The sequence below is a fragment of the Ctenopharyngodon idella genome, chromosome 8 (assembly GCF_019924925.1).
Source record: "Ctenopharyngodon idella isolate HZGC_01 chromosome 8, HZGC01, whole genome shotgun sequence".
In the NCBI taxonomy this organism is placed as follows: domain Eukaryota; kingdom Metazoa; phylum Chordata; class Actinopteri; order Cypriniformes; family Xenocyprididae; genus Ctenopharyngodon; species Ctenopharyngodon idella.
The window spans coordinates 16,425,891-16,438,017 of NC_067227.1; the positions used below are offsets into that span (position 1 = coordinate 16,425,891).

Here is a 12,127-nt window from a genome sequence, read left to right on the forward strand (position 1 = left end):
CTACAATTGATGGTTTTCTTAAAGAAAGCATATACTTGGAAAAGCTGCTGTGTCCGTTGTTTATTAAATCTTGAGATTAACTAATTACACCAAAACTACAAAAACAACTAATAATATCAGTAGGGACAAAAATAAAAACCCCAGTGTCTAGTATTTAATTACCATTAAAATTAACTTGTTCAACACAGTGGCTCAGACGGTGACCGTTTCCATAGTAACGAATGTAAACAGAATATGAGCTAGTGCAGGTCCGGTCATCTGATAGTCGTCTGAAGAGCCGAAAGATGCCGAAAAAGAAAGGAAGCAGGGGCAAAGGAAAAGGGTGAGAATGAACTAAGTCGATTCAAATGATTTATTTCTCTTTATTTCTCTAATTTTCTTTACACTTTCTTTACAGAAAAGGTAAGAAAGAAGGCAAGCATGAGTCTAAGGCCGACAGGGAGTCAGAGATCGAAAAGTTCAAATCAAACGCTGCTTTATGGGAGGCGAAGTTTAATATCACAGAAATTTCTCGTGTTGAGTATCGCGAAGCTACTCGCGCGCTTGCCAAAGCCAACGAGGAGCTCGCGAGCCAGCAGTACAGAGCCAAGAAAGACACGGATGATATTATTGCTTTTCTGAAAAGGACAGATCGTGAAAAAACAGCAATGGTTAGTCTGCATTTATGTTACATCTCCATTATAAGGCTGAGAAACAAGAGCACAAGCTTATCCACCTGCGCTGTTCATTTCCCACTATTTTTTCCTATAAGATTGCTGCATTAGAAGAGCAACTGAAAAGAGAAAAAGCAAAAACTTCACAAGAGAGAGACCTTTTGGTAAGCGCTGAGATACTAGTTATTTTCCAAACAAATTAGGAGAAGGCCTATGTCAAGCTGCTGTAACAAAAATGCAAGAAACAAGAAGCTGTTGTCATGCAAGACTTGAATTTCATCCCTCATTCGTTTTAATTGACTGGCTGTTGCAGGTGGATGAATACATGCAGAAGATTGATGCTTTAGAAGAGAGGTTTAAGCAGAGGTCAAGCGACTTCCAGAGGATGCAGGGCGAGCTCAAAACCATTAAGCATTTTCAAAAAATAAAGGCCAATCTGGAAGAAGACCTTATCAGTGTACTGCACAACACAAACTATGCAATTTCACATAGAAATCAATGCAGAAAACTCTAGAAATATAATGTATTATGCATTTCTTGTGCTTCAAGATGAGAGAAAAAATTTATATCGCTGACCGTGCACACCAAGAGAGTCTGGCGAGAACAGAGTACAAGTTCTACACAGCAAGGGTAAGAAAAAGATATGAAATATATTATGCATCCATCCATAAACAAGACTGTAGAGATAATGCATAGAAATATATTGCATAAATTGTAGCAAAGTGCATTTACCATCAGATTTTAAATTCTTTTGTTATAGATTTTTAGATGCTTGTGCCACTAAAATGCACACTAGAATGGTCAGCAATGTCTTCTTCTATATAGATTCACCTTGAGAAGGAAGCAGAGCAAAAGATCACTCAGCTTGCAGAGCGAGCACATCATGAAGCTATTGTGTGAGCAGCTATTCTTTCAATTCCATGAATGAATCAGTTACTCATTCCCTCAATCTGTGTGAAGACTTTATATAAAAAAGACCTGCATATATGATTTGTGTTTACTGGTGTATAATGGTTTTCAATTTTGGCTCCCAACAGGCAACTCGGTACAGCATCACATACTGTGCTAAAGGAGAATGTACGATTGAATGAGGCAGTGAATTATCATGTGAAAGAGGCGGAGGAACTGAAGAGGACGAATGTAGCCTTGACAGAGAAGAATGCTTCCCTTGCTCTTTTGAAGGTGCTAATGCTAGCCGAAGGTCAGGGATTTTAAGGCAAGACACCACATGTGAAAACACTGTAAACCCGAATAAGTTGGGCTACCTCAAAAAATTTAAGGTAACCAGTTACATCAAAATTTTTTGAGTTATGATGTTCCCAATTTTAAGTAAGCAGAACAATCAAGTTTTGAGTTTGTAGTACTCATGCATGTTAATTGCTTCTAACTTGAAGTACTGAGTTAGCTAACTCATACATTTTGATAGCAATTAACAAAAGATTTAGTTAATTAACTTTTTAGTTTGAGTTAAGAAACTCAAAGTTTAAGTAAGGTTTTTACTTTATACTCATACATTTTTATTGTTCTTAACTTGGAATATTTGAGTACACTGTAAAAAAAAAAAAAAAAAAAACCCGTAAAATTTATGGTAAAAAAACGGCAGATAAGGTTGCCAGAACTTTACCGTAAAAAATATGGTAGCAATGTTTTAGGTTTTACGGGACAGCACTATTTTACAGTTCAAAACCGTATAATTTAAAGGTTTATATTGTAATAATTACTAATAATTACAGTTCATAACTGTTTATTTTACACACTGTAAAAAAATTCCATTAAATTTATGGTAAAAAAAACATATTTCATTAACTGATATAATGTTAATTTACCAACCTATTGAAGTACTAATATCTGTTTTGTACCTTTGTAATACACCGACAACCACCAAACACAGTGGTGATGAGAGTCACATGATGAATCAAAGATCATCACAAGCAGCTTTTCCACAAGCTGAAAAGAAAAATATTAATATATAGAAGGTGCACACAGTCATTCACACAAACACTAAACACCATTATGTTAACACACATGAAATTTTAAATATGCAATAAACATTAATTTAACAACATTAGATAACATAAAATTAGTAACATAAAACCTTAATGTACATAACTGATTAGAAAAAACTATTTTAGTTATTTCAACGAAAATACATCAAATGTGAAGTGTCACGCAGGGAATTGTGGGAATGTCAATTTACGGTTTTTCACTGTAAATTATACAATGACTTTTTATTTTTCACTTCATGTATTTTACCGTAAAATTACATTAAATATTCCGTTAGATCTATTACAGTTTTTCATCATATATAGTACGGAAACTTTCTGTAAACCAATTAACTGTTTTTCACTGTAGCATTTTTACAGTCTTTTACTGTTAAAAAATCACGGTCATTATTTACAATGAACACTAATTTATACATTTAACTTAAAATTATCAGGTCATCTCAATGTAAATATTGTGCTAGCTATAACAAACGAATTTAGAAAATGACAACTTGAATTTGTTAACATGTTAACAATAACATGACATAGCACTTACTGAATGAGTACAGCAACTTAAAGATGGGGTATCCATTTTTTCACCTACACTATTTGGAAGTTAGTCGGGCCGATACCAACAACAAATGTCTAACCAATCAGCATTATGGGGCGTATGACGGTCGAGGAGATGAGCAAGAGGGAGATTTGACGAAAAAAAAAAATGCAGAAAGAGAAATGATGGGACACAATACAAAAGAGCTCAAAAGAATATCACTGGAATAAAGGTTTATGACTGGGAAAGTGCTATAGGACCTGCGTTAATATTAGAAAAGCTTTCCAGTGCTAGAGAGAGCTAAGCGGGAAGGCCTGAAAACACGCCTTCATGTGAGTAACACTGGGTTTGAGTGTCATGATTGTCTGGAGCTTCTGTGCTGTTGGCGATTGTTGGCAAACTCTTGTTTGTATTTACTCTTGTGTACTGTACGTTCATTTTTTGTGCTTCCTTGTCGTTCGTTCATCATCTGCGCTTTATTTTTAGTGAAGCATTTTGTTGCGCATCAGCTGTGATAAACAGACATCCACTCGCATTGCGTGTGTAACAGTGAGTTAAACTACTGCACACTGATGACTGTTAGAGAATGTAGTGTTTAGCGTCATTGATAGTGCATTCGCCTCATATGCCTGCAGCAGATAGGCTGGGGTTTGAGACTGACTCTGAGCAGGGTGGTTAGGATTGGAGTGTGAGTTTTGGAGGCAGAGCAATGAAGAGAGGGGTGGGTTTGTTTGGGTTGATTTCAAATATCAACAGTGTTCAACAACGAATTTGCGAAATCGCATACAGCACCTTTAAAACATGTAACTTACTTGCTCTCAAACCAAGCAGCATGCGCCACTCATCAGCATGATGGTATCTCTCCAAAAACCCACATTAACAGAAGCTCTTCTAAATTAGCATAACAAAACATTAATCACTACTAAATCTCCCTTACCATTAATCTTGCACAAAAAAAACAAACATTAAATAACACTTAATTTTAGCATTTACTTTCCCTTTCGAGTGCCATTTTTAACCTATAGGGTAAAAATGTTAACTAATAGATATCACCATATTTCCCCATCACAGTGCATTAAGACAATTGTTTTGTATTACATGTTTTTGAAATGTTTAAATATGCAAATTATCTTTTGTAGAACAGAACTCTTAACATTGGACCAAGCCACATTCATAATGTTTGTTTCATTCAGTTGACATATTAGAGTTAAAGGGTTTTACAGAAGAGAATTTTTTATCACTTCATAAATCAGGAAATACTGTCAATAGTAAGAAAAAATTAGAAATGAAATGTTTATAAAATCAGGTGAATTATATATTAACAAACCTGTAATAACCTTCAGAATATCCAGCCTACTGTGCTTTTAGATTATGGGAGGCACTTCCGGTTTGGGGAAGTTCCACTCAGAAAGACTGAAACAAATCATTTCAAATCATAAGGCTGCGCTACAAATAATCCTTATCCGAATCCTGAATGAGCTGTAAAATTTCTTTCATGTTCTATTTTCAGACGTCAGGAGAATAACGTAACCCTTGGTGTTTTAATGTGACATGGTATCACCAGAATACCTATAGCTCTTTTCAGTCACTGAATTATTTTCTCCTGATTTTTTTTCTTCTTTTTTTCCACTTTGTATTCCACTGTAACAGAAAATGACATAATCTGCACATTTGTGGTCTACCCTCCTGATTGAATTTTAAGATATATCCCATGAATAATTTACTGGAATGTACTAAGAATCTCTAATTTCTCCCCAAATCCTCACGTTCTTTCCAGGTTTGTTATCACACGGATGCTTTAAAATGTAACTGTCTCCCCTTTTCACTTCTAATCCCTATTAGCAGTGTTCACTGGAATGTTTATAAAGCAGGTAAGTCTGTCAAAACGACGGAAATCACTTTAAAATATAATCACTCAATGTTCCAGTTAATGAACACTTTTGATTAAGGCAACATACAATACAGACATATATTACAACAGTTTTATTTAACACGTCCGTATTGCTGCGGACATAATCCACCTTTTGGGGTTATTCATTCATGGTCTGTTATAGTAATTTGTTAATGCTTTTTCACTTTTTAAAATGTCCTTTTAATGGTTGAAAGGTGAGTAGAATAATGTCATCTCATTGTTCCCAGTTTTTGAAAATCCTTATCATTGTGTTCAAAGAGCGAACTTTTCACTGAATGTTTACAGTTTAACGGAAGTTACTCCCATAATTTGCGCAAAGCATCATGGGGCATAGGAAAAGGGTGGATAGATAGGAATAAAACTGGAACGTTTGGTATATGTAAGTGCTACTGAAGTGAAGATTTCTGGCAGGATATGATTTTGAGAAAACGGCCTTTAAAAATATGTATTGTAATTGAATCCTATAATCCAAATGGATACTTAATTGTATATTTTAGATGTTTTCTTTCCTTTAGTCTGACAGAAAACAAGTTATGGAAGCAAAAAAAATAGCCCAAAATCTCAAAATTGACCAGTGCATGAAAAAACAATGGTTTTACCTGTAGTGTCTTGCCTTAAGAGTATTTCATTAAAGCATAAGCTTAATAAAACCAAAGTAAATTTTAACTAAGCTGGCTTGCAGAGATGTGCTCATGTTTGCCATTGTTTTCAGCACATTGCATATGTCCGGTGATGAATACTGACTCCCCAACTGATTGATTCTGCAGGAGACGAATGAACTGATGAAAAAGGAAGGCAATTCCCAGCTAAAGTCCCAACAAAATGAGATCTCCGAACTAGGGGCTAAATTGGTCACACTTGAGCAAGCTCTGGGCATCATGTCTGGGGAGTTTGAGCAGGAGAGAGAAGAGGTGGAACAGCGTGCCATGGTCAGCATGCAGGCCAACAGCACAGACCTTGAGAGATTGGAAATGCTTCTAGCTGTTCGAGAGAAGGAGCTATGCCAAGTGAAACAGCTGGCGCAAAGCATCATGGAGCAGCGCAAAGAACTTGAGCTCTTCTTTCACGAAGCTCTTGACCATGTGAGGAAGGAAATAAGAAAACAACAACAGCACTATAGGTTAGTATAAGTTATGAACTAAACACTGCTCTGTAAAATATTCTTAATAGGGGATTTTGAAGATCCAGCTTCACATTTGGAAGTGCTTCATGTATTTGAAGAAGATCTTGTATGTATAGACAGGAGGCACTGAAGGCCTATCGCTGGAGAATGAATGAGGCACGGGCTGGAAGGTTGGAGTACCCTCGTATACGGACCTTCTCTAATGCCCCGAACAGCACCAATGACGTTCAGACTGACCTGGAAGAGGCTGACAAATGGTGTGAGAGTTTTTAGCACAGAATTTCTAATCACTCTTCAGGTGCATCTCTAATCATGATGATTATGATGATGAAAATGCTCTGATGTCATTTTAGGAGCAACTTGAAAAGCTCCAGTGTGGATATTTCTGATCTAACATGGGAGCAGAAAGAGAGACTGCTCAACCTGCTTTTTGCTAAATTGAATGGACAAAAAATAAGGTAAACAGATTTATAATTATTGCAAATTATATTTAGTCATTATATATATATATATATATATATATATATATACTCAAACCAAAAATTATTCAGACATTTTTGATATTTTTTATATATTTTTACAAGTGGGTGCAGGACACTATAGTTCATTTATGTAAGTGAGGATAGCAAAATGAAGTAAACTTTGACATATTATACCCCAAAATCTTCATACAGTGGACTACCATTAAATTTGATAAAAATTTGGAACCAAAAATTATTCACACTTTGACCTGACCATGTTTTGCTTAAGTGTTATCTGACATAATTAAGTTTAACTCTGAGATCTTGTCATATTTTATTACCATTTTTTAAACTATAGTGAATGAACTGTATTAATGAATGAAATGTTCAAGGTGTCTGAATAAATTTTGGTTTGACTGTATATATATATATATACACACACCATTGTGTATAGAATTATGTTCCAAGGAAGAAAAAATATGACCATGCTTTATTTCTACTCAAAATGCAACCATAAATTACTATAAAAAACTTTTTTGTTGGTTTTTTATATTTTATATACATTACAATAAACACTGGATCCAAGCAACATTCAGAAATTGTACATATGGATTTGATATATTTTATTTCAAGAAAACTTCAAATTAATTAAATTATTACTTAAATGAAAAATTGTTGATTAAGTTGTTTTTTGTAATGTTAATATACATGGAATTCAATATTGAATTTCTTTGCATTTCACAAGTCTGGTGCTCCTCATTTGGGAGTCACACTTGTGTTCAAAAGAGAGGAATGTAACCCTTAGCAAAACCAATGTAATATATTTTTGTTCAATAATATTTTTTATTTTGTATTTTGAGAGAATTTTATGATACTAATTAATATTTATGCAATAATTGTGGTCCATTTTCCCCCATTGAAAATAATACAAAATTTTGTTTTCTAATTTTTTTCAGTTATTTTTCAATTAATGTAGTATTTCTGATGAATATAGAGACTGGGCCTTTGAAAGGCAGATTAGTATGGAATGCCAAACCTGCCGAAATTAAAAATAAATAAATACATAAATAAATATACAAAGAAAAGTAAAAAAACAAAAATAAATAATTATTTATATGTTTATTTCCTTATTTATGTATATTTTCATTTTTTTCCACATTTATTTATTTTTTCTTTTATTTATTTATACATTTATTCATTTCGACTAATTTATTTCCACATTTATTTATTTATTTATTTCCATATTTGTTCATTTCCACATTTATTCATTCCTACATTTCTTTATTTCTACATTTCTTTATTTTCACATTTATGTATTTCTACATTTCTTTGTAGGGTAATAAGGAGGGCGTGGTTTACCTCAGACATAGCAATAGAGCTCAGAGTAGGGCGAGGGGCCACAGTGACACCTTGTGGTGTGCCCGAAATACAAGAAGTGTAGCCTACTGACAAGCATGTTGATAGTGGGATGAATGACTTGGATAGGCAATATGGCCAAAATCTTATATCACAGGTTAAGTCATATAATATTACCCTAACTGTACTGTGTGACATGGATAGGCTTTATTCTTAACATGGTCGTAGAATATCATCTGGTCTGGATTTTTAAAATGTCTGTGGGGCAGTTACCAGTAAAATCCAATCAGTGTCAACAATCAGAGCTTCATCAGAGCCATCAATACAGAAGAGACATGAATGCATTTACACAGCAATTAGCCTACAAGTGCATAAAAATGTTATGAGATAAATGTTTTAAATTTTGAAGACAGAAATATGACATGATGGAATCAATGAAATGATACGTTTAATATGAAACTAAGACAGTAGGTGGCGGCAAATCACTGTCTTAACGAGTGAGTTTAATCCATTCGTTGATTTCTTCAAATACGCTGATTCGAAAACACACTACGTGTTGCAGCGGTTCAGCTGTAGATTTGTTTCTGTGATAATTCCTATGTAGGCCTACTGCATTATTTAAAAAAACAAAAAAAACATGACCAAATGTTCAAAAAGGTAGCAGAGAGGGGACATGTTCGTGGGAACAACATAATTGTTGATAGGTTTCTCGTGGCCATGTGTTTAATGCACAAACCTGTATTTTTAGGCTAACTGCTGTGTAAATGCATTCATGTCTCTTCTGTATTGATGGCTCTGATGAAGCTCTGATTAGGTGCGTTTACATGGAGCATTGTAATCGGTTTAAAAGTCCAATCTGAATAAAAATTCTCCATATAAACACCCCAATCGGAATAAAAATACCCAAACTGAATGAAATTGTAATCGGTTTGAGAGGGGTGGGATAAACCTTACGTGATGACGTAGATGCAAAGTAATCGATTTAACTTGTTTACATGGCAGAATTTTTATTTTGTTCGGTTTATAGAAAGGTTTATCCCACCCCTCTCAAACCGATTACAATTTACAATTACAAAGAAATGTAGAAATACATAAATGTGAAAATAAAGAAATGTAGAAATGAAATGTAGAAATGAATAAATGTGGAAATGAACAAATATGGAAATAAATACATAAATAAATAAATAAATGTGGAAATAAATAAAAGTTGAAATGAATAAATGTATAAATAAAAGAAAAAAATGTGAAAAAAAATGAAAATATACATAAATAAGGAAATAAATGTATAAATAATTATTTATTCTTTGTTTTTTTTGTTTTTTTTACTTTTCTTTCTATATTTATTAATGTATGTATTTATTTTTGCTTTTTTACATTTCTTTGTATATTTATTTATGTATTTATTTATTTTTTAATTTTGGCAGGTTTGGCATTCCATAGATTAGCACCACCTGGTAAGAGCAAAGAAAGAAAATCATGTCATTCCATGGTGTAACCACTAGATGCCTGTATAGCCCCCTATGGAGAGGCTTGTGAATTCCCTATAAAGTTTTAAGGCAAAATTACTTACTTTTAAGTTGTGGATTTAGATGTATATTTAGAAATTCTCAAATACTACTTTTTGTCAAGGTTTATATAATTTTTTTGTTGTTTGAAATTTTTATTTTAACCTCTTATTTCAGTCTTCTGACTCACTTTTGCTGTATGGTTATAGCCCTACCAATTCATTTGTGTGTATAATTCTGTGTGTGTGTGTGTGTGTGTGTGTGTGTGTGTGAGTGATTGAGTGAGTCTGTGTGTGTATGTGGCTGTGTCTATAGCACACTCTTGATGTTTTAGAGTGTCATCCTTTACTGCTGTGTACTGTTTTTTCAGGATTTGTGGCCAATTTGTAGATTGTACAATTAAGAGAATTTTTGTGTTTTTGTCGATTTCCTATTCATTTCCTATGGTCGGTCATTTGTGACGGAAGACCACAAGTGTGACTATTTAAGTAAGACCACTTAGCCTGCTCGAATCATGGCCTCAATTATTATTATTTTTGTGTGTGTGTGTGTGTGTGTGTTCACATTCCAAATGCCATAAAAGTCACCAAGTTTCATACCATTCCGATGAAGCTGTGATTTTTAAAAATTCAAAACAGAATTTTTTTCGGTCAAAAGTGACCAAAGAGCAGTTCAGGGTCCCAAATGCTCATTTCATGATGAACAGTGTCCTGGGTTATGTAGCAACAGACAACACAGTGCTAAATGGCTTTCATGGTTCTCTACTATAATTAAAAATATTTTTCTTGTTTTTCTTTATCCCCTGACAGGAAACCAGCCCATCCTTCAGCTCTATCAACATCTTCCTCAGAGAAGATCCAGGTTAGCAGTGATGCAGGGTAAGGGTCCAGCACTGTGATTGATAACTGTTTTTGTGTGTGTGTGTGTGTGTGTGTGTGTGTGTGTGTGTGTAGAATAATTATACTGCTATTTTGTTGTCTTTTAAAAGATTGGTTCACTTCAGAATTAAAATTTCCTGATAATTTACTCACCCCCATGTCATCCAAGATGTTTATGTCTTTCTTTCTTCAGACGAAAAGAAATTAAGGTTTTTGAGGAAAACATTCCAGGATTTTTCTCCATATAGTGGACTTCACTAGGGGAACAATGGGTTGAAGGTCCAAACTTCAGTTTCAGTGCAGCTTCAAAGGGTTCTACACGATCCCAGCCAAGGAATATGGGTCTTATCTAGTGAAATGACTGATCATTTTCTAAAAAAAAATAAAAATTTTAACTACAAATGCTCATCTTGCACTAGCTCTGCATTGCGCCACACATTACGTAATAATGTTAGAAAGGTCACGCGTGACATAGGCGGAGGTACCGTGGTAGGGCGAAAAACTCTTATCTCATTTTCTCCTTCAACTTCAAAATAGTCTGACATCATTGTTTTACCTTTTTTTTTGTAAAGGCCATTTGACTTAGTCTTTGCACATTCACTTTGTAAACACATGCTTGGTACTTCCGCCTACATCACGCGTGACCTTTCCAAAATGATTACGTAATGTGTGCCACATCGTAGAGCAGTGCAAGATGAGCATTTGTGGTTAAAAAGTGTATCATTTTTTTTTTCTTTTAGAAAATGACATATATATATTTGATAGATAAGACCCTTTTTCCTCAGCTGGGATCGTGTAGAGCCCTTTGAAGCTCTGCAATTTGGACCTTCAACCTGTTGTACTATACCCCAGTGAAGTCCACTATATAGAGAAAAATCCTGGATTGTTTTCCTCAAAAACCTTAATTTCTTTTTAACTGAAGAAAGAAAGACATAAACATCTTGGATGACGGATGATATGGGAGTGAGTAAATTATCAGAAAATTTTAATTCTGAAGTGAACTAATCCTTTAAGATGTTCTTATTCAAAATTAAAGTCTAACAATGTTTCCTTCACAGGTTTACCGACGAGAAACATAGCCTGACCTTTATAAGCCAGATGCCAATGGCAAATATAACCTCTGAACCCTGTGTTCTGCCAGCCCTCAAGGGCACCTGACTGTACACCTTTTTTTTTTATATACAGCATTATATTAAAATATTTGCTTTAAAAAAAATACAGGATAATTGTCAACACTCTGAAGTCTTCAAGTTCTGGTCTGTCCCAAGCTTCAGACTCTCTTCCATGGGTGACAAGTATTTCAGTGTAATGGAATTCCCTGTGGTAAAATCTCCATAAAATCGCATCCATCTTAGATTTTAAGGCCCAATTAAACATACACACCTTCAGACAAAACATCTTCTCTCACTTCTCCATCCACCTGATTTATTTTGTTATTGTTCTATTAGGTTCAGTCTGCAGTGTTAATTTATGATCTTTTTTCTCTGCTCATTACTGCAGTCTGTAACTATATTGTTTATATCTATCTCATTTCTACACGATTCATTTTCTTGTTTTTCTTTATGTCCTTGTGAAGCTACTTCGAGTGAATGAAAGATATAAATAAAATGTAGAATGTTTCAATGTAAAAAAAAAATAAATAAATAAAATAAAACTATTATTATTCCATAAAAAATATAGTATTGTGGTCTGTATTTGATGATGTCT

General features: G+C 34.1%; 1 protein-coding gene across 1 annotated transcript; it reads left to right on the plus strand.

The window, feature by feature from the left end:
• The first annotated feature begins 275 nt into the window (after nucleotides 1-275).
• On the plus strand, nucleotides 276-12,093 carry si:ch211-163l21.10 (basal body-orientation factor 1). Its single transcript, XM_051902012.1, has 12 exons — nucleotides 276-322; nucleotides 398-650; nucleotides 752-817; nucleotides 967-1,110; nucleotides 1,203-1,283; nucleotides 1,479-1,549; nucleotides 1,691-1,835; nucleotides 5,865-6,217; nucleotides 6,337-6,477; nucleotides 6,574-6,678; nucleotides 10,352-10,420; nucleotides 11,479-12,093. The coding sequence occupies exons 1-12, from the start codon at nucleotides 285-287 to the stop codon at nucleotides 11,576-11,578; spliced, it is 1,566 nt and encodes a 521-aa protein (XP_051757972.1). The 5' UTR covers nucleotides 276-284; the 3' UTR covers nucleotides 11,579-12,093.
• Nucleotides 12,094-12,127: the final 34 nt, after the last annotated feature.

Excerpts from the sequence above, each read along its gene's own strand:
- si:ch211-163l21.10 (XM_051902012.1), top strand. The coding sequence starts at position 285 with ATGCCGAAAAAGAAAGGAAGCAGGGGCAAAGGAAAAGG. Across the intron at positions 651-751 it reads ATCGTGAAAAAACAGCAATG|ATTGCTGCATTAGAAGAGCA; the intron begins GTTAGTCTGCAT and ends TTTTCCTATAAG. Across the intron at positions 1,111-1,202 it reads TGGAAGAAGACCTTATCAGT|ATGAGAGAAAAAATTTATAT; the intron begins GTACTGCACAAC and ends TTGTGCTTCAAG.